Source organism: Bombina bombina, chromosome 9 (genome assembly GCF_027579735.1).
Source record: "Bombina bombina isolate aBomBom1 chromosome 9, aBomBom1.pri, whole genome shotgun sequence".
Lineage (NCBI taxonomy): Eukaryota > Metazoa > Chordata > Amphibia > Anura > Bombinatoridae > Bombina > Bombina bombina.
The window spans coordinates 290,684,397-290,708,112 of record NC_069507.1 but is presented as its reverse complement, the minus strand read 5'-3'; the positions used below and the strand labels follow the sequence as shown (position 1 = coordinate 290,708,112).

Below are 23,716 nucleotides of genomic sequence, written 5' to 3'. Positions count from 1 at the left end.
TTAAATTGTATGTTAAAATGGACATTTGGAGTTCAGGGGCGGGCCCAAGGCAGACATGGGGCATGTCCCCACACACTTTCTGTATGAAACATAGCTATTGTTTTTGTATTATTATGCGCACACAAACTGATGTGTATTTTCCTAGCACCACAAGTTATAAGTTGTGAAGTATTTTTTCTAACACAAATTCTATATTACATTACTAGCTTAACTATTGTTACATATCCAAAATGGATATATTTAGTTTATGTATTTATGATGTGGTCATTGAATTGCTACTCACCTTCTTGTTACTAGAATGTGTCATGTTTTAGGGGGAAACCCTTTTGTTGTTTATGGATTTTGAGGCAGGGGAACAGTACCCAGACAGGAAAACCTCAGACCAATATAAACCTAGGACAATAGAAACTATCCGCACTTATCGCTATAAATCCTGCTTTATCTAGGGAGTCGTGGGCTATTAACCTGATTTCACATAATGTCAGAGGGTTGAACTCAGATATTAAGCGTAGAACCGCACTTACACAATATAGATCTTTAAAAGCCAATGTGATTTTCCTACAGGAAACGCATTTCTTAAACTCACAAATACCCAGATATTGGACCAGAGATTTTCCACTTCACTACCATGCTACGACCGATTCGAAAAAAAAGGAGTCTCCATCCTCATACACTCCTCTATTCCCTTTGTTCATACAGAAACAATTAAAGATAAAGGCAGATTTTTAATAGTTAGGAGGTCAGATACAAGGTACTGAGGTTACATTTTGTAATGTATACGCTCCCAATGATAAGCAAGACACCTTCTTTAAACAGATATCACACCAACTGACAAATTGGTCTCAGTCTAGGACAATATTAGCCGGAGACTTTAACGTGGACCTTGCATTACAAACTAGAAAACGTCTCCAATTAATGACCAATAAACACAGATAATATAACAAGGCCAAGGTGATATTTGATCACCTGGGCACACATGCCTTGACTCCTGGAAGACCCTATATGGAGACACTGTAGACACCACATACTATTCTGCGGCACATAAGACGTACAAAGTTAGACTACATATTTGTCAGTCAAATACTACAGCCTTCCCTAGACTCTACTATCACTATCCACTCCTGTGTGTGTTCAGACCACTCAATAACACAACTTAAGCTAGGTACTCTACAGACAACTAGTAGAACTAAAACATGGACTTTTGACTCTGCCTAAAAGATTCGCTAACACTAAAATCTATAACACGACGAATGTGGGAGTATTGGGATATTAATACGGGGAAGACGGAGAAACCTATTTCGACTTGGGCAGCTCACAAAACCTTTTTAAGAGGACTGCTTATAAAGGAAAAAAATGCCTTGGTTAAAAAAAACTTAGCAGTCAAAGACTAGAACTTCAAAACGAAATAAACACATTGGAACAGCAACACAGACTTACACATTCTAAGACTATTTTTCAACAACTACAAGAAAAGCGTTCGATGTTAGCCAACATCCTTAATGACCAATCAGTTAGGACAGCGTTCCAACTTAAGACTAATTACTATATATACTCCAATAAACCGGACAGATATATGGCTTAAAAAATTGACATACAGTAGCAGCTATAGCACAAATTCAGAGGCAGGATGGCACCACTACAACTCATCCGCAGGAAATAGTTGACTGTTTTGCTGATTACTATAGTGAGCTATATGATGGAAACAAGGTGCACAAACTAAAGCTTTACTAGCTAAATTTCTTAACGAAATACAACTACCTTCCTTGACGGAAAAAGACAGGGACAAGTTAAATCAAGAGATTACGATGACTGAGGTTCAACAGGCAGTAAAGGACTTAAAACCAGGAAAGGTCCCGGGTCCTGATAGACTTCCGGGTGAATATTATAAGTTATTCCGGTCCTCGTTAGTCTCTCATTTGGTTAAATATTCAAATCACATCATGCAAGGATATACAATACCCCCTGACCTTCTCAGAGCAAGGATAGCTGTAATACCCAAGCCAGGGAAAAATGTAAAGTGGTGTGCTAGTTATAGGCCCATCTCTCTTATAAACCAAGATCTCAAGATCTTCACCAAGATATTAGCTAACAGGCTTAAATCCATACTACCAGATATTGTCCATCCGGATCAGTTTGGGTTTGTGACGGGAAGGGAAACCCCTGATAATATCAGACGCATACTCACGACCATTACCCAATTGACAAAGACGAAAAACGCCTTCTCTGGTCCTTTCTCTGAACGCGGAGAAGGCGTTTGACAGAATTGATTGGACATATATGTTTGCTGTCTTGGATGAGATGGGATTTGGGGGCCCCATTGTGACAGCTCTACAAGGTATATATTCCACACCTACGGTTAGGGCCATTGGACATCACTCCAAGCTTATAAATATTAAAAAAAAACACCACGAGACAGGGGTGCCCACTTTCACCGTTGTTATTCGCGCTTTGCATGGAGCCCTTAGCCGCCTGTATTAGACAGAATCCTGACATTACAGGCTTTCAACTTAAAAAAAGGGATCATAAGATTGCTCTCTTTGCGGACAATGTTTTATTAACATTGACTAAACCCTTGACCTCTCTTACTAGCCTTTATGATGTCCTCAACCGGTTTTCTGCCATATCAGGATACAAAATAAATATGGATAAAAGAAGCTATGGCAATAGCATTGCCACCCCAAACAAAAAAGTTGAACTTAATTTTGAATTTGCCTGGGTTAAGTCACATATCAAATATCTGGGGATTAACTTATCTGCTTAATTTACGGGACTTTACAAAATCAATTACTTGCCTTTATATGGAGAAATTCGTAGGGATATTGCAAAATGGAAACACCTTAACTTTCCAAGGTATGGCAGAATATCAGCAATAAAAATGAATATTCTTCCAAGACTGTTATACCTGTTCAGGACCTTACCTATCCCAGTACCAAAAAAATAAATAAATCTGGAAACACTACAATCAGAATTTATTTTATCAATAACAAAATACACTCTAGAATCCCTTTTCAAACACTGACACACATAGACAGCTAGGAGGAATTGGAATCCCTAACCTGAAAGACTATGATGCCTCTAGGATTAGCCCAAACAGCACTATTGGGATCGCCTAACACCAGTATAGTATGGATAGGGTTGGAATCAGATTTGGGAGACTGACTTCCCAGAGACTCTAATATGGGTACCTCTATCTCTACAAGTAATCCATAATTATTCTCCGATTACCGGCCACTCGGTGGAGCAGTGGAGAATTTTAGATAAGAAAAAAATGGTTCCAGATTCCTCATTCAAGACACCACTTAGATATCTTATCCCGAGGGAATACAGGAAACAGCTAGACAAATGGGTAAATAAAGGCCTTTATCAAGTGGGAGATCTGGTACTACATAATAAAACCTTAACCTTTACACAAATTCAGGAGAAACTGGCACCGGACCCCCTCAGGTGGTATTTATATTTGCAAGTCACTTCTGCCTTACATAAATTCTTATCAAATACACAAAATCAACTCAGTACCACATTAGAGAAAATATGCTGCGCTGACACTAGGCAGAAACATACCATATCACGAATATACATAGCATTACAATCCGCAACAAGTGCAGAAAAGTCTTCTCATGAGCAAATGGGAAACTGATACGGGCATTAGGTTGGAGGTGAGGGAATGGCACGAATTACTTTATTCCTCCTGTGGAGGTCTGATAAGTGCGGACTAGCGAGAAAATAGTTATAAGACCATTTTTCGGTGGTACTTAACCCCAATAAAAACTTCCCACTTTAGAGGTAAGAAATAGAAAATGCTATAGGGGATGTAATGAAATAGGAACTTATGTTCATTTGTGGTGGGAGTGCCGCGAGGTTAAACAGATCTGGTCAAGTCTATCCAACCACCTTAGTACACTGCTAGAAGAACAGTTAACGTTAACTATGTCACAAGGGCTCCTTAACATGCCACTTCCAAACTATCACAACCATATCAATACCTTCATCAGAATACTTTGCACAGTCACAAGAATATGCATTGCTAAGTATTGGAGGGAAAGAGCACCAATATGGCAGGAAGTTTTGGATAGAATTAGTTTGACACAAACTCCATGAAACCGCAGCTTTTATCCTGGGAAATGTAGACACTAACCACAAAAACAGAATTTATGCTTACCTGATAAATTACTTTCTCTTACAGTGTATCCAGTCCACGGATTCATCCTTACTTGTGGGATATTCTCAATCCCTACAGGAAGTGGCAAAGAGAGCACACAGCAGAGCTGTCCATATAGCTCCCCTCAGGCTCCACCCCCCCAGTCATTCGACCGACTGTTCGGAGAAAAAGGAGAAACCATAGGGTGCAGTGGTGACTGTAGTTTACTAAAATAAATTTGAACCTGACTTAATTGCCAGGGCGGGCCGTGGACCGGATACACCGTAAGAGAAAAGTAATTTATCAGGTAAGCATAAATTCTGTTTTCTCTTACATGGTGTATCCAGTCCACGGATTCATCCTTACTTTAGGGATACCAATACCAAAGCTTTAGGACACGGATGAAGGGCGGGAACAAGTCAGGTAACCTAAACGGAAGGCACCACTGCTTGCAAAACCTCTCTCCCAAAAATAGCCTCCGAAGAAGCAAAAGTATCGAATTCGTAAAATTTGGCAAAAGTATGCAGTGAAGACCAAGTCACTGCCTTACAAATCTGTTCAACAGAAGCCTCATTCTTGAAAGCCCATGTGGAAGCCACAGCTCTAGTGGAATGAGCTGTAACTCGTTCAGGAGGCTGCTGTCCAGCAGTCTCATAAGCCAATCGGATGATGCTTTTCAGCCAGAAGGAAAGAGAGGTAGCAGTCGCTTTCTGACCTCTCCTCTTACCAGAATAGACGACAAACAAGGATGACGTTTGTCTGAATCTTTAGTTGCTTTTAAATAGAATTTTAAAGCACGAACCACATCAAGATTGTGTAACAGTCGTTTCTTCTTAGAAACTGGATTAGGACACAGAGAAGGAACAATGATTTTCTGGTTATTCCTATTAGAAACCACTTTTGGTACGCAAAACAACCTTATCTGCATGGAACACCAGATAGGGTGAATTACACTGCAAAGCAGACAATTCTGAAACTCTTCGAGCAGAAGAAATAGCTACCAAAAACAAAACTTTCCAAGATAATAACTTAATATCTATGGAATGTAAAGGTTCAAACGGAACCCCTTAAAGAACTGAAAGAACTAAATTTAGACTCCATGGAGGAGCCACAGGTCTGTAGACAGGCTTGATTCTAACTAGGGCCTGTGCAAACGCCTGAACGCTTGTGTAACAGGATAGACAGAGCAGATATCTGTACCTTTAAGGAACTAGCCGACAAACCTTTCTCCAATCCTTCTTGGAGAAAAGACAATATCCTTGGAATCCTAACCTTACTCCACGAGTAACCTTTGGATTTGCACCAACAAAGATATTTCCGCCATATCTTATGGTAAATTTTCCTGGTGACAGGCTTCCTAGCCTGGATCAGAGTATTTATAACTGATTCAGAGAACCCACGCTTAGCTAGAATTAAGCGTTCAATCTCCAAGCAGTCAGTTGCAGAGAAACTAGATTTGGATGCTTGAATGGACCTTGAATTAGAAGATCCTGCCTCGATGGCAGTTTCCATGGTGGAGCCGATGACATGTCCACTAAGTCTGCATACCAAGTCCTGCGTGGCCACGCAGGCGCCATCAGAATTACCGAAGCCTTCCCCTGTTTGATTCTGGCTACTAGCCGAGGGAGAAGAGGAAACGGTGGAAAGACATAAGCTAGACTGAATGACCAAGGCGCTACTAAAGCATCTATCAATGCCGCCTTGGGATCCCTGGATCTGGATCCGTAAAGGGGAAGTTTGGTGTTCTGACGGGACGCCATCAGATCCAATTCTGGAATGCCCCATAGCTGGGTTAGCTGAGCAAAGACCTCCGGGTGGAGTTCCCACTCCCCCGGATGGAAAGTCTGACGACTCAGATAATCCGCCTCCCAGTTGTCTACTCCTGGGATGTGAATTGCAGATAGATGGCAGGAGTGATCCTCCGCCCATTTGATGATCTTGGTTACTTCCTTCATCGCTAGGGAACTCTTTGTTCCTCCCTGATGATTGATGTACGCTACAGTCGTGATGTTGTCTGACTGAAATCTGATGAATTTGGCCTCCGCTAGCTGAGGCCAAGCCTGGAGCGTATTGAATATCGCTCTCAGTTCCAAAATGTTTATCGGGAGAAGAGATTCTTCCCGAGACCATAGACCCTGAGCTTTCAGGGAGTCCCAGACCGCACCCCAGCCTAACAGACTGGCATTGGTCGTGACAATGATCCACTCCGGTCTGCGGAAACTCATTCCCTGAGACAGGTGATCCTGAGACAACCACCAGAGAAGAGAGTCTCTGGTTTTCTGGTCCATTTGTATTTGAGGAGACAAATCTGCATAATCCCCATTCCACTGTTTGAGCATGCACAGTTGCAGTGGTCTGAGATGTATTCGGGCAAAAGGGACTACGTCCATTGCCGCAACCATTAGACCGATTACCTCCATGCACTGAGCCACAGAAGGCCGAGGAATGGAATGAAGAACTCGGCAAGTATTCAAAATTTTTGACTTCCTGACTTCTGTCAGAAAGATTTTCATTTCTACCGAGTCTATTAGTGTTCCCAGGAAGGGAACCCTTGTGAGCGGGGACAGGAAACTTTTTTCTACGTTCACCTTCCACCCGTGGGACCTTAGAAAGGCCAGAACAATGTCTGTATGAGCCTTTGCTCTGTGAAAAGAAGACGCCTGTATTAAGATGTCGTCTAGGTAAGGTGCTACTGCAATGCCCCGCGGTCTTAGTACCGCTAGAAGGGACCCTAGCACCTTTGTGAAAAATCTGGGAGCGGTGGCCAACCCGAAAGGAAGGGCCACGAACTGGTAATGCGTGTCCAGAAAAGCGAACCTTAGGAACTTATGATGATCTTTGTGGATAGGAATATGTAGGTATGTAATTACGTGGAGTATTTATTACAGAGGAGTCAGGTACGAATCAATGATGAAGTAGAGGGATAGGGAGGGAGCGGGGAGGGAGAGAGGAAAGGAGCCCTTTTTTTTTTTTTTCCTGTGTTATTTTTTGTGCTCTAATTGCTATATAGAGATCTTAGTATACCTTACAAGCTTAACATGATAAATGTTAAAATGACCTCAATTTCAAGTATGGATTTATGTTCTAGGATGAGGCGATAAACCGAATCCTGTATAAATTTAATTTGTGAAAAATAAGGATGTTAGAGGTGTAGATATATTGTGCCATTGTTGGAGAGATCACTGATGTCGATATGTATTGTTTGAAGCTATATATAAGTATGGATATAATTTATTAACGCTTGACAATTGGTAACAGAGGATAAGCAAGAAAGATTAAGTTATATTTTACTGAAAATGAAAGCTAATTTAATTTATCTACCTCAGTCATAGAAAAATTGCAAAATGTATTAGCATATATCTATGTTTTCTGTTTTTATTTGATATTGTACACTCTCTAATGTCCTAATAAAAATTATGAATACAAAAAAAAGGAATATGTAGGTACGCATCCTTTAGATCCACGGTAGTCATATATTGACCTTCCTGGATCATCGGCAAGATTGTCCGAATAGTTTCCATTTTGAAAGATGGAACTCTGAGGAATTTGTTTAGAATTTTTAGATCCAGGACTGGCCTGAAAAGTTCCTTCCTTTTTGAGAACTACAAACAGGTTTGAGTAAAATCCCAGCCCTTGTTCTGCAATTGGAACTGGGTGTATCACTCCCATCTTTAGAAGATCTTCTACACAGCGTAAGAACGCCTGTTTCTTTGTCTGGTCTGAAAACAAACGAGAAATGTGGAACCTTCCCCTTGGAGGAGAGTCCTTGAATTCTAGAAGATACCCCCTGGGCAACAATTTCTAATGCCCAGGGATCCGGTCCCGGATCGGGGGCTACCCCTTCATGCTGTCTTGGCAGCAGGCGCAGGCTTCTTGGCCTGTTTACCCTTATTCCAGCCCTGCAAGGGTTTCCAGGTTGCTTTAGGCTGGGAAGCGTTACCCTCTTGCTTAGCGGCAGCAGAGGTTAAAGCAGGTCCGCTCCTGAAGTTGCGAAAGGAGCGAAAATTAGCCTTGTTTTTGGCCTTGAACGGTCTATCCTGTGGGAGGGCATGACCCTTCCCCCCCCCCCAGTGATATCCGCGATAATTTCTTTCAACTCGGGACCAAAAAGGGTCTTTCCCTTGAAAGGAATGTTTAATAATTTTGTTTTGGACGACACGTCAGCCGACCATGATTTGAGCCAAAGCGCTCTTCGCGCCATAATGGCAAAACCTGAATTTTTCGCCGCTAACTTAGCTAATTGGAAAGCGGCATCAGTGATAAAAGAATTAGCCAGCTTTAAAGCGTGAATTCTGTCCATGACTTAGTCACATGAAGTCTCCCTCTGGAGCGACTCCTCCAGCGCCTCAAACCAAAAAGCCGCTGCAGTAGTTACAGGAATAATGCAAGCAATTGGCTGGAGAAGGAAACCTTGCTGAACAAACATTTTTTCAGCAAACCTTCCAATTTTTTATCCATAGGATCTTTGAAAGCACAACTGTCCTCTGTTGGTATAGTTGTACGCTTAGCAAGCGTTGCAACAGCTCCCTCTACCTTAGGGACCGTCTGACACGCGTCCCGCCTGGGGTCGTTTATGGGGAACATTTTCTTAAAAATAGGGGGGGGGGGGACAAAGGGTACACCTGGTCTCTCCCACTCCCTAGTCACAATATCCGCCACCCTCTTTGGGATCGGAAACGCCTCAGTGTGTAAAGTGACCTCTAAAAACCTGTCCATTTTACACAATTTTTCTGGGACCACCATGGGGTCACAATCATCCAGCGTAGCTAAAACCTCCTTAAGCAGGACGCGGAGGTGTTCCAGCTTAAATTTAAACGCTAAGGAATCCGACTCTGCCCGCTGAGAGACTTTTCCTGTGTCAGAAATTTCTCCCTCGGACAGCACATCCCTCACTGCCACTTCAGAGTGTTGTGAGGGTACTACAGATAAATTATCCAAAGCTTCTGATTGCTCATCCTCTGTATTTAAAACTGAGCTATCGTGCTTTCTTGGAAAAACTGGCAGTTTGGATAAAAATGCTGCAAGGGAATTATCCATTACTGCTGCTAATTGTTGTAAAGTAATAGGGGCCAATGCGCTAGAGGTACTAGGCATCGCTTGCGCGGGCGTAACTGGTGTCGACACATGGGGAGAGGAAGAAGGACTATCCTCATTACCCTCCGTTAAGGAATCATCTTGGGCTACATTTTTAAGTGTCACTGCATGGTCTTTAAAATGCTTAGATGCTTTAGCACACTTTAAACACAAATGCAATGGGGGTACCGCCATGGCTTTTAAACATAAAGAACAGGGTCTATCTGAAGGCTCAGACATGTTTGACAGACTTAGACAGCACTACAATACAGTAAAAAACACTTTTTGAAAAAACGTTACTGTGCCTTTAAATTATAAAAAGCACACACTTTTTTACTAAATCACCAAAAAACATCCGATCTTGATGAAATTTTCACCACATGATCCTAATGCTTTGAAATGATTGCACACAAATTTTCAAATCAATTAACCCCTTATTGCCCAAACTGGAGCTAAATGAAGCAGGCTACCGGTTTAAAACACTACAGCACGGTGCCACAGTCTCTGCTGTGGCTTTACCTTCCTTAGGGATTATTTGTAGACGAAAATAAGCCTCCCTGGAGTCCTCCCTGCAGCTTCTGGGCTCTACACGTGAAGCTGCATGAAGCTGTCTTGTAAAACAACTGCGGCGCGAAAATGAGGCCCCCTCCCTCTTCATTCTGGAGTTATGGGGCCTTCCTGAGACAGATTAGGTGTCTTACAATATGCCAGGCGAATTAAAACCCCAAAAAAATGTTCCAACGTCTAAAACACTTGAACAAATATGAGATTATACTAATAAAGTAATCGATTTAGCCCATGACAGTGTCCACCAGTACTTAAGCCCTTAACCTAAGCCATCCTTCTATACCGAGTCTCAGAAAATGGCTTACCTTCCCCCATGGTGATTTCTGTCAGTCTTCTAGCATTACCAGGTCTTGTTAGAAAAAAAATGACTGATCATACCTGAAGCAGTTAAGCCTGCAAACTGTTCCCCCCAACTGAAGTTCTCCGGTACTCAACAGTCCTGTGTGGGAACAGCAATGGATTTTAGTTACAACATGCTAAAATCTTTTTCCTCTCAGCAGAAATCTTCATCACTGGCACACTTTGTGGTCGCCTTGATCACACAACTATAAATGTCTTTCCAGGCAAGGGGAAAAAGTTGCATAAAACAGTGGTAGCCTCCTCACATCTAATGTAACCAGAGGTACCGCCGTTACAACCTGTGGGTCCATAACCTGTTAAGGAGATGCTGGTTAGTGTTGCCACTATCCTGAAGCTGCTCTTAAATAAATGATATCCTCAGCTGAGGCTATAACTAAAGTTCCCAGACCCCCCTTTCCCTGATCACAGTGACACCAGACAAGAGAAAGGGCTAAATAAGTCCAAAAAAAAAAAAAAAAAAAAAAAAGGACTTTCCCTCCAGGGTCTTCTGCTGTGGAGCAGTCACAGCACTTCCAGGTCTGTCGGCTTCTGACAGGGACCGGAGTAGAAAGTAGCGCAACCCTGGTTGCCAGGTGGGGGTTTTGCCTCCAGCACTCTTACTCAAGTGGATTATATGGGCACATCATTACCCCAGTCCCGTCTTGAAAGGGAAGCTACCTAATTAAAGGTCTTCGTTAAAAAATGTCTTCAGAGCACTATCTTCGCACTCCACGGTGTCAGGAAGGCAAAGAATGACTGGGGGTTATGGAAAGTGGGGGGGATACTTAAGCTTTGATGGGGTGTACTTTGCCTTTTCCTGGTGGCCAGGAGCTGAATTCCCAACAGTAATTCAATAGAATCGTGGGCTCTCCATGCCACTGGAAAGTTTACTTATTTTCTATTGACTTGAATTTTAGCCAATTAGTGCTGTGTTGTGCACAACCAAACCCACGGGTGTGAGCACAATGTCATCTATATGGCCCACATGAACTAGCAGTATCATGCTGTGAAAAGCTAATAAAAAAAATGCATGTAATAAGAGGCAGACATTTAGAGGTTTAAAAGTATATTAAAGGGACACTGAACCCAAAAATTTTCTTTCGGAATTCAGATAAAACATGCAATTTTAAGACACTTTCTAATTTACTCCTATTAATTTTTTTTCGTTCTCATGCCATCTTTATTTGAAAAAGACATCTAAGCTTTTTTTTTATGTTTAGAACTCTGGACAGCAGTTTTTTTATTGGTGGATGAATTTATCCACCAATCAGCAAGGACAACCCAGGTTGTTCACCAAAAATGGGCCGGCATCTAAACTTACATTCTTGCATTTCTAATAAAGATAGCAAGAGAATGAAGACAATTTGATAATAGGAGTAAATTAGAAAGTTTCTTAAATGTCATGCTCTATCTGAATCACAAAAGAAAAAATTTGGGTTCAGTGTCCCTTTAATACAACAATGTTGGTTTTGCAAAACTGGGGAATGGGTAGTAAAGGCGTTCTCAAACTACAACAGTGAAGACTGTCCCTTTAATAAATAACACAAACCTGATGAGGTATGTATGAGCAGGTAGCTCTCCACATTCTTGTATTTATCAGAGCTCACTACCCTAGGTTCAACCATCATAGCTGCATTAACAGGCAACAGAAAAATCTTATTCCTTAAAATGTAACCCTGAGGTGAAATAACTTGTTGACCTTTAGCATTGCTGAGGGGGCCAGGATTTGTGTACATAAGTTACATATGACCCAGCATAAAGTCCTACTCAGTAACAAAGAACACAGACTACGTCACCAGGTGTACACAATCAGATATTCTGTGACATAAAGCAGCTATACTGGTGACTTGTCTGTCGGGCCCTATAAAGAGGCACAGTAAAAACAAACCACAGCTCTTATCAGATATTTAACTCCCCCACAACATTCCCACCTTACCATTTCTGATGTCAGAACATGTGACAGTGACCAGAGGAGGCGGCTGACTATATACTGTGTAGTGCACATGAGTCACATTGTCACAAAGCAGGTCACAACCCCCTCTCACTCCGACAAGCAGCTACCATGAGGGGAGCGGCACTCTCAATAGCAGGATGGCGGCTGAGTGATGCCACTGACACTTACCTGACCGCTTCTCTTGGAATTTCTCCCTAAGCTCTTTCAGTTTCTCAGATTCTTTTCTCAGAGGCTCCTGCAGATCAGCGCTGCTCAGCTGTAAGAGAGACATAAGCAAATGACTCGTGTAGAGCTGCACAGCACGTTACACACTCACTGCACAGCTCTCACCTTGCACGTGAAAGGATTGTTTGCCAGGAAAGATGCCAGGAGCTGGATTGCATTCTTACACACAGTTACAGATTTGTCAAACAGTCGACCGACCACCAAAGTGACCACGGGCTGAAAGCGGGCGAGGGGAAGTGCCTGCAAGAGAAACAGGAGAGGGGCCAAGTGAAGTCCGATGAGATAGCAGGATTAACTAGTACAGATCCTCAAGTCACTCTGCTGTGCTACTCACCTTCTGCTGCACAATCCTATTGAACACCTGAAGAACACAGCTGCGTACGTAGGTATTCACGTCATGAACGTGCTCCTGCAGGGAGTCCAGGAAGTTATCACGCGCTCTCTTCTCCGTCTCCTGCAGCTGGTCACCACTCAGTACCCGGACAACCATCTCTCCGATCACAGTTAGCACAGCATTCCTCATCATGTAGCTCTGGGAGATAAGTACACATGCTGTATTATTGCCTACGCCAGCTGAGAACCTATAGACTTATGGCCACACCCACAGCTCAGACACGTCCCTAGTGAGCTGTGCACAAACATGCGCTTCCTGTCAGTATCAACTAATTGATAAACATTAAAACAAAACAATTATATAGTGTTAAAATGCTCAAGTTAGAGCAGGTTATGCTGTCATATACTTGTTTAACCCTGGCAAAGCAATGTTGTTGGGAGCCAACAAGCCACATGTGCGTAGTCACCAAATGGCAGCTAGCTCCGAGTAGTGCACTGCTGAACCTACCTAGATATGTATTTCAAAGGATAACAAGAAAAAAAAACGAGTGCAGTTTAAGACCTAATCTGAACCATGAAAAAGTAATTTTTATGTCCCTTTGACACCTACATTTCTTGCAGTTAAGAAAAAGGTATTTCTTTTTTCTTTACACGATGAGTCCACGGATCACCTTAATTACTAATGGGATATTCACCTCCTGGTCAGCAAGAGGCAGCAAAGAGTACCACAGCAGAGCTGTATATATATATAGCTCCTCCCTTCCACTCCAGTCATTCGACTGAAGTCAGGAAGAGAAAGGAAAAACCAAGGTGCAGAGGTGACTGAAGTTTACTAAGAAAAACCCCATAGCCTGTCTTGCAAGAAACAGGGCGGGCCGTGGACTCATCTTGTCAAAAAAAATAATCAGGTAAGCATAAATTTTCTCTTTTTTTTTTAATGACACGATGAGTCCACGGATCATCTTAATTACTAATGGGATTCAATACCCAAGCTAGAGTACACAGATAAGGGAGGGACAAGACAGGGAACCTAAATGGAAGGCACCACTGCTTGAAGAACCTTTCTCCCAAAAGCGGCCTCAGCCGAGGCAAAAGTGTCAAATTTGTAGAACTTTGAAAAAGTGTGGAGAGGACCAAGTCGCAGCCTTGCAAATCTGTTCCACAGAAGCTTAATTTTTGAACGCCCATGAGGAAGCAACAGCCCTTGTGCAATGAGCCGTAACTCTCTCAGGAAGCTGCCGTCCAGCAGTCTCATATGCATAACGTATGATACTCTTCAGCCAAAAAGAAAGAGAAGTAGCCGTAGCTTTCTGACCCTTACGTTTTCATGAGAAAATCACAAACCAAGAAGACTGACGAAAGTCCTTAGTCGCCTGCAGGTAAAATTTTAAAGGACGGACCACGTCCAAATTGTGCAGAAGTCTTTCCTTCTTAGGATTGGGACACAAGGAAGGCACAACGATCTCCTGATTAATGTTCCGATCAGAAATAACCTTATGAAGAAATCCTAATTTGGAACGTAAAACTACCTTATCTGAGGACTTCCGGTGGGCGGTGCAACGGACTGGCAGCGGGCGAGAAGAGCTCCGTATACTCAGCTCTTAAAAACAGCTAAATAGTCTGCTGCCAGCCCGATCCCCACACACATTAGCCTTGTTAGGACTCTCCTATTACCAACCCTAACTGGCGAAGCAGTGTGAAGGGCCAACACATCGCCCTTGCCCCCAGACAGTCAGAAGTGCGCAACGAAGCGCAGAGTGCAAGCGCCATCTTTGATTACGGCCTCCTCTCTCAGCAGCCACATCGGTCAGTCTGTAGGCACCAGAGAGCAAACCTTTACATCGCTACAGAGCGAAGGCGGTGGGATAACTCAGAGCCCTGGACAATACCCCCTGACAACTGGAAAAAACATAATTTATGCTATACCTGATAAATTTATTTCTCTTGTAGTGTATCCAGTCCACGGATCATCCATTACTTGTGGGATATATTCCCTTCCCAACAGGAAGTTGCAAGAGGATCACCCACAGCAGAGCTGCTATATAGCTCCTCCCCTCACCTGTCATATCCAGTCATTCGACCGAAACAAGACGAGAAAGGAGAAACCATAGGGTGCAGAGGTGACTGTAGTTTAATTAAAAATTTGGACCTGCCTCAAAAAGGACAGGGAGGGCCGTGGACTGGATACACTACAAGAGAAATAAATTTATCAGGTAAGCATAAATTATGTTCTCTTGTTAAGTGTATCCAGTCCACGGATCATCCATTACTTGTGGGATACCAATACCAAAGCTTAAGTACACGGATGATGGGAGGGACAAGGCAGGAACCACTGCCTGTAGAACCTTTCTCCCAAAAACAGCCTCCGAAGAAGCAAAAGTGTCAAATTTGAAAAATTTTGAAAAAGTGTGAAGCGAAGACCAAGTCGCAGCCTTGCAAATCTGTTCAGAGGCCTCATTTTTAAAGGCCCAGGTGGAAGCCACAGCTCTAGTAGAATGAGCTGTAATCCTTTCAGGGGGCTGCTGTCCAGCAGTCTCATAGGCTAAGCGTATTATGCTTCGAAGCCAAAAGGAGAGAGAGAGAGGTTGCCGAAGCTTTTTGACCTCTCCTCTGTCCAGAGTAAACGACAAACAGGGCAGATGTTTGACGAAAATCTTTAGTTGCCTGTAAGTAAAACTTCAAGGCACGGACAACGTCCAGATTATGCAAAAGACGTTCCTTCTTTGAAGAAGGATTAGGGCACAATGATGGGACAACAATCTCTTGATTGATATTCCTCTTAGAAACCACCTTAGGTAAAAACCCAGGTTTGGTACGCAGAACTACCTTGTCTGAATGAAAAATCAGATAAGGAGAATCACAATGTAAGGCAGATAACTGAGACTCTTCAAGCCGAGGAAATAGCCATCAAAAACAGAACTTTCCAAGATAAAAGTTTAATATCAATGGAATGAAGGGGTTCAAACGGAACTCCTTGAAGAACTTTAAGAACCAAATTTAAGCTCCACGGAGGAGCAACAGTTTTAAACACAGGCTTAATCCTAACCAAAGCCTGACAAAAAGCCTGGACGTCTGGAACTTCTGCCAGACGCTTGTGCAAAAGAATGGATAGAGCAGAGATCTGTCCTTTTAACGAACTAGCTGATAAGCCTTTTTCCAAACCCTCTTGGAGAAAGGACAATATTCTAGGAATCCTAACCTTACTCCATGAGTTACTCTTGGATTCGCACCAATAAAGGTATTTACGCCATATCTTATGGTAGATTTTCCTGGTAACAGGCTTTCGTGCCTGTATTAAAGGTATCAATAACTGACTCGGAGAAGCCACGCTTTGATAGAATCAAGCGTTCAATCTCCATGCAGTCAGTCTCAGAGAAATTAGATTTGGATGATTGAAAGGACCTTGTATTAGAAGGTCTTGTCTCAGAGGTAGAGTCCATGGTGGACAGGATGACATGTCCACTAGGTCTGCATACCAGGTCCTGCATGGCCACGCAGGCGCTAACAGAATCACTGATGCTCTCTCCTGTTTGATCTTGGCAATCAGTCGAGGGAGCAGAGGAAACAGTGGAAACACATAAGCCAGGTTGAAGAACCAAGGAGCTGCTAGAGCATCTATCAGCGTCGCTCCCGGGTCCCTGGACCTGGATCCGTAACGAGGAAGCTTGGCGTTCTGGCAAGACGCCATGAGATCCAGTTCTGGTTTGCCCCAGCGATGGACCAGTTGAGCAAACACCTCCGGATGGAGTTCCCACTCCCCCGGATGAAAAGTCAGACGACTTACAAAATACGCCTCCCAGTTCTCCACGCCTGGGATGTGGATCGCTGATAAGTGGCAAGAGTGAGACTCTGCCCAGCGAATTATCTTTGAGACTTCTAACATCGCTAGGGAGCTCCTGGTTCCCCCTTGATGGTTGATGTAAGCCACAGTCGTGATGTTGTCCGACTGAAATCTGATGAACCTCAGTGTTGCTAACTGAGGCCAAGCTAGAAGAGCATTGAATATTGCTCTTAACTCCAGAATATTTATTGGGAGGAGTTTCTCCTCCTGAGTCCACGATCCCTGAGCCTTCAGGGAGTTCCAGACTGCGCCCCAACCTAAAAGGCTGGCATCTGTTGTTACAATCGTCCAATCTGGCCTGCGAAAGGTCATACCCTTGGACAGATGGACCCGAGATAGCCACCAGAGAAGAGAATCTCTGGTCTCTTGATCCAGATTTAGTAGAGGGGACAAATCTGAGTAATCCCCATTCCACTGACTTAGCATGCATAATTGCAGCGGTCTGAGATGCAGGCGCGCAAATGGCACTATGTCCATTGCCGCTACCATTAAGCCAATTACTTCCATGCACTGAGCCACTGACGGGCGTGGGATGGAATGAAGGACACGGCAAGCATTTAGAAGTTTTGCTAACCTGGACTCCGTCAGGTAAATTTTCATCTCTACAGAATCTATAAGAGTCCCTAGGAAGGAGACTCTTGTGCTTGGGGACAGAACTCTTTTCCACGTTCACTTTCCACCCGTGCGTCCTCAGAAAGGTCAGAACTATCTCTGTATGGGACTTGGCAATTTGAAAGCTTGACGCCTGTATCAGGATGTCGTCTAGATAAGGAGCCACCACTATGCCTCGCGGTCTTAGAACCGCCAAAAGTGAGCCCAGAACCTTTGTAAAAATTCTTAGGGCTGTGGCCAACCCGAAGGGAAGAGCTACAAACTGGTAATGCCTGTCTAGAAAGGCAAACCTTAGAAACTGATGATGATCTTTGTGAATCGGTATGTGAAGGTAGGCATCCTTTAAATCCACTGTGGTCATGTACTGACCCTCTTGGATCATTGGTAGGATGGTCCGAATAGTTTCCATTTTGAACGATGGAACTCTGAGGAATTTGTTTAAGATCTTTAGATCCAAGATTGGTCTGAAGGTTCCTTCTTTCTTTGGAACCACAGATTTGAATAAAAACCCTGTCCTTGTTCCGTCCGCGGAACTGGATGGATCACTCCCATTACTAGGAGGTTTTGAACACAGCTTAGGAATGCCTCTTTCTTTATCTGGTTTTCTGATAACCTTGAAAGATGAAATCTCCCTTGAGGAGGAGAAGCCTTGAAGTCCAGAAGATATCCCTGAGATATGATCTCCAACACCCAGGGATCCTGGACATTTCTTGCCCACGCCTGGGTGAAGAGAGAAAGTCTGCCCCCCACTAGATCCGTTTCCGGATAGGGGGCCGTTCCTTCATGCTGTCTTGGGGGCAGCAGCAGGTTTTCTGGCCTGCTTGCCCTTGTTCCAGGACTGGTTAGGTTTCCAGGCCTGTCTGGAATGAGCAACAGTTCCTTCCTGTTTTGGAGCGGAGGAAGTTGATGCTGCTCCTGCCTTGAAATTTCGAAAGGCACGAAAATTAGACTGTTTGGCCTTTGATTTGGCCCTGTCCTGAGGAAGGGTATGACCCTTACCTCCAGTAATGTCAGCAATAATTTCCTTCAAGCCGGGCCCGAATAAGGTCTGCCCCTTGAAAGGATTATTAAGTAATTTAGATTTAGAAGTCACGTCAGCTGACCAGGATTTAAGCCATAGCGCCCTCCGCGCCTGGATGGCGAATCCGGAATTCTTAGCCGTTAGTTTAGTCAAATGTACAATGGCATCAGAAACAAATGAGTTAGCTAGCTTAAGTGATTTAAGCTTGTCCATAATTTCATCCAATGGAGCTGTGTGAATGGCCTCTTCCAGAGACTCAAACCAGAATGCCGCAGCAGCAGTGACAGGCGCAATGCATGCAAGGGGCTGCAGGATAAAACCTTGTTGAACAAACATTTTCTTAAGGTAACCTAATTTTTTATCCATTGGATCCGAAAAAGCACAACTGTCCTCAACTGGGATAGTGATCCGCTTTGCTAAAGTAGAAACTGCTCCCTCCACCTTAGTGACCGTTTGCCATAAGTCCCGTGTAGTGGCGTCTATTGGGAACATTTTTCTAAATATAGGAGGGGAAAAGGGCACACCAGGTCTATCCCACTCCTTGCTAATAATTTCTGTAAGCCTTTTAGGTATAGGAAAAACATCAGTACACACCGGCACCGCATAGTATCTATCCAGCCTACACAATTTCTCTGGAATTGCAACTGTGCTACAGTCGTTCAGAGCAGCTAAAACCTCCCCCAGCAATACACGGAGGTTCTCAAGCTTAAATTTAAAATTAGAGATCTCTGAATCAGGTTTCCCCGGATCAGATCAGTCACCTACAGAATGAAGCTCTCCGTCCTCATGTTCTGCAAACTGTGACGCAGTATCAGACATGGCTCTTACAGCACCTGCGCACTCTCCATCTCTCCTAATCCCAGAGCTATCGCGCTTGCCTCTCAATTACGGCAATCTAGATAATACTTCTGACAGGGTATTATTCATGATTGTAGCCATGTCCTGTAAAGTAATTGCTATGGGCGTCCCTGATTTACTTGGCGCCATATTAGCGTGCGCCCCCTGAGCGGGAGGCGAATGTACTGACACGTGAGGAGAGTTAGTCGGCATAACTTCCCCCTCGTCGTCTGGTGATAATTCTTTTATAGATAAAGACTGATCTTTATTATTTAAAGTGAAATCAATACATTTAGTACACATATTCCTATGGGGCTCCACACTGGCTTTCAAACAATGAACAAATAGATTCATCTATGTCAGACATGTTTAAACAGACTAGCAATAAGACTAGCAAGCTTGAAAAACACTTTACAAGTTTACAAGCAATATAAAAAATGCTACTGCGCCTTTAAGAAGCACAAAACCTGTCCCAAGTTGAAACAGTGAACCAAAGCAGTTATACCAACCAAATTTTCACAGTGTATGTATTAAGTTAGCAGAGCATTGCACCCACTTGCAAATGGATGATTAACCCCTTTATACCCAAAACGGACTAACAATAGAAAAAAACGTTTTTTAAAACAGTCACACACGCTGCCACAGCTCTACTGTGACTTTTTACCTCCCTCAATATGACTTTTGAAGCCTTTTGATCCCTCTAGAGTAGTCCTGGATCATGCAGGAAGAAGCAGGAAGTCTGAGTCTGAATTTTTACTGCGCAAAAAAGCGCTAAAATAGGCCCCTCCCACTCATATTACAACAGTGGGAAGCCTCAGTTAACTGTTTCTATGCAGAAATTAAGCCAGCCATGTGGAAAAATTATGCCCCAATACGTTTGATCACCAAATGTACGTTAAAAAATGATTAAACATGCCAGCAAACGTTTTAAAACACATTTTTTGAGAGTATGTATCTATTAATAAGCCTAATACCAGTCGCTTTCACTGCATTTAAGGCTTTACTTACATTACTTCGGTATCAGCAGTATTTTCTTAGTCAATTCCATTCCTTAGAAAAATATTTTACTGCACATACCTTATTTGCAGGAAAACCTGCACGCCATTCCCCCTCTGAAGTTACCTCACTCCTCAGAATGTGTGAGAACAGCAAGTGGATCTTAGTTACTTCTGCTAAGATCATAGAAAACGCAGGCAGATTCTTCTTCCAAATACTGCCTGAGAAAAAAACAGCACACTCCGGTGCCATTTAAAAATAAACTTTTGATTGAAGAAATAAACTAAGTATAAACACCACAGTCCTCTCACGACCTCCATCTATGTTGAGGGTTGCAAGAGAATGACTGGATATGACAGGTGAGGGGAGGAGCTATATAGCAGCTCTGCTGTGGGTGATCCTCTTGCAACTTCCTGTTGGGAAGGGAATATATCCCACAAGTAATGGATGATCCGTGGACTGGATACACTTAACAAGAGAAATTAAATATAAAGGAGCTGTGCTATACCGGAGGTGAGGGTAAGCGAGGCGGGCTTGCATGGCTCGTGAGACAAGGGTGCTACTACCGCTGCCATTACAGCCGCAGTCACCACAGATCACTAGGGGAAAAACATTTGAAGTACATGTTTGGCTATCTATTTACTGGGGAGCGAGAACCGCTCAGTGAGCTTGTCACACATTCAAAAAACTGCAAGTAGCAACTGCCACGTGGGGAGCCCATTACAATATTCCCCTTCCCCATAACCCACGGGCACTGTTATAGAGACTTTCCAGCCACTCTTAATATATAAGCCTTTAAACAGACTTTGGGGGACATAACTTTCTACGAAGCCAGTTACATACAGAAAACTGACACCTTTACTGCTTTGCTTGGATTGTTGGCCTGCTGTGGAACTTTCAGGAGGCAGGGAGGGGAAAGCAGGTGCAGAGAATAAGGTTTTTTTTTGCTTTTGTTCATCCCACTGATATATATGCTCCCTTGATGAACTGCACTGTTCAACCTGTATGCTGCTTATAATTTTTGGATTGGTATTTACTGTTTGCAACATGAATATGTGGACTCTCTATCTGTACAATATAATTGTGAAGGAAGTTTACTGTTTATCCTCCCCATACTAACTGCTCCCTGCTCCCACTTGTCTGTCATTCTCCCTGCAACCCATGATTTGCTATCCTGCACTGCCACCTAGGGGACATTTATAGCTATAACAAGCAAATACAAATAAAGCTTTAAAGGGACATTATACACTCATTTTTTCTTTGCATAAATGTTTTGTAGATGATCTATTTATATAACCCATAAAGTTTTTTTTTTAAATAAATGTATAGTTTTGCTTATTTTTAAATAACACTGCTCTGATTTTCAGACTCCTAACCAAGCCCCAAAGTTTTACGTGAATACTGTCAGCTACCTTCTCCAGCTTGCTGCTGTTTGTGTAAAGGGTCTTTTCATATGCAAAAGAAGGGGGAGGGGGGGAGTGTCTTATTTGCCACTTGCAGTGGGCTTTCCAGCTACCTTTTCAACAGAGCCAAACTGACAGCTTCTAAGTAAGTTTTTAAACTGTTTTATACTGGATTTTTATATCAGTATCTGTGCATCTTATTCTTTATAGTAGTGTCTATTACATGCAGTTATATGAAAATGAGTGTATACTGTCCCTTTAATAAGGCCAGAGCAGTGTTTGCATGAAGCTTGACTACTATTTTGCGCCTACTACCAGCAAGGCGGCGGAAATAATGGCTTCCAGAGGCAAACACTCAGAGAAGAAGCGGCCAGCAACGGACCAGCATGCAGACTCTCCACCCTCCCCTAGACCCTCACAAATTATCACAACAGACTCATCTGCCCTACTTCAGGAGCTAAAATCCTTTTTCCTACCCAAGATGGAGACCCTTCAAGCAGGAGTGAACACACTCACTAGCGAAATACGTCAATTTTCCACTAGGCTCATTTACGCCGAACAACGCATATCTGATGTGGAAGACATGCAAACGTCTACATCTGCCTCAGTAAGACAACTTCAGCGACCGAATAAAGCCTTGCAAGAGAAAGAAGAGGACCTCGAAAACCGAAGTCGAAGAAATAACCTTCGAGTAGTAGGGGTCCCGGAAACAGTAAGGATCTGCTGGAATTTACTGCCCTGACTCTGCCTAAGCTACTAAAGATGAACGCAGACCACCTGCCTTTAGATGTAGAAAAGGCACATCGCCTAGGTCCGGATAAAGGTCTTGAAACCTTGAACTCTCGCCCACGACAGGTAATCTTCAAGTGCCTTAACTATCAGGAAAAACTTGCCTTGTTGAGAGCATACAGGGCCCATGCTGGAAACCTACAGTTTGAGGGAAAGCAACTGCTAATTTTTCAGGACTTCTCTGCCGAAGTATCTAAAATGCGGAGAGACTGCACCACTGTGTTCTAGGCTGCATAAAGAGGGGAAACAGGCCACACTCTTATACCCAGCCAAGTTAAGGCTGCAAAATACTTCAGTACTGCTAAGGAACTGCAAGCATACCAAGACAAGGAAACGCAAGATGAAGTGCACTGACTTTGAACGTCCAACTCACTTGCCCCCTTTTGCCCTCTTCTTCTGTCTCCTCATGGAGGGACAGAGGAGTAAGATGTCTGTCGCTCTGGGGAGAACCCCAGAGGCGAATCCAGTGGGAGAAGGTCTGCCCCGATGGACTTTGGTGGACCGGTTATTCCACTTAGCAATAGCACTGCAGCGGACTGTTCCTGCCTTGGTTCCCCTGAGCTGGGTGGCTGGAGCTGCGGTCTCGGAGAGACCCTACCCTCATAATTTATTGTTAAAGTTCCTTATGTTGAGTTTGTACTTTGTTTCTGAAAGTCATAATAGCAGTTATTGTTTTAAATGTTCTCATGTTTCCACGTTCTAACCCCAATCTTATAGTCCAGGGTCCTGAGCATGGCACATACCCACCCCCCTATGCATATACATTTTCAACTAACCCAAAAAGGGGTTCATTATGCCTTACCCTTTACGGAGGTCTCCCAATAAATCCATTCTACTACTATTTGTAAACCTTGCCCATATATATGCTTATGCTTGGGGAGATTAACCATTTATTTCCTAATACAGTCTTGCCCTTTGCGGTTGCATTATATGTTAACGAAAAGTTTTGTTCCCCAGCTGCTTGCCACTGATATGCCATCTTTCAGGGCTTATTAGATCCCTAGATCACGCCTGAAAGACCTTATGCCCTATTTTTCGCTTAATTTACAACCATTTGACGATACAAAGCCCTGCACTATGTTAGAGACATGTACTTTGGTGCTTCAGGTATTGAAATCACCTTCATTGTCACCTCTGTTGAATGTAATTGTACTGATGCTTATCCAGCACTCCCGCGGTGCTCTACCCATTTGCAGTTATGAAGGGTTGGTCCCGATTTCTCCTCCCAAAGTTAGCAGCGTGACTAGTAGCACCGGTGGAGTGGACTGTGGGACCGGAGAGGTCTTGGTTATATTGTCATGTGCTTTTCTGATACCCTCCCTTCTCTATCCTCTCCAGAGATTTTGCCCCCACTCCGGGGGAATTCCGACCCAGGGACCAACTGGCGCTCTGGTAAGCTGTTGTTCAGGTCCTTTCCCTCCCTCTATTTCTGTAAGTACTACACCCTGGCACACAACATTGAACATGCTAGCGATTTGTCCCGCTGCCGGGCTATGTGGGGAGTGTGCAGCGTCTACCTGCAACACTGTCTAACAAAAAGGATTGAGCTTCCTATAATCATGGGGGGAGACTTTAACATGACGCAACT

General features: G+C 43.4%; 1 protein-coding gene across 1 annotated transcript in view; it reads right to left on the bottom strand.

Annotated features, from left to right (window-relative positions):
* NCAPD2 (non-SMC condensin I complex subunit D2) overlaps positions 1-23,716 on the bottom strand; it is a 185,691-nt gene that overhangs the window by 62,258 nt on the left and 99,717 nt on the right. The window contains exons 9-11 of the mRNA XM_053692853.1: positions 12,631-12,828; positions 12,402-12,536; positions 12,240-12,327 (exon numbers count right to left, since the gene is read on the bottom strand). Coding sequence (XP_053548828.1) covers positions 12,240-12,327; positions 12,402-12,536; positions 12,631-12,828 — 421 coding nt within the window. The remainder of the gene's footprint in view (positions 1-12,239; positions 12,328-12,401; positions 12,537-12,630; positions 12,829-23,716) is intronic.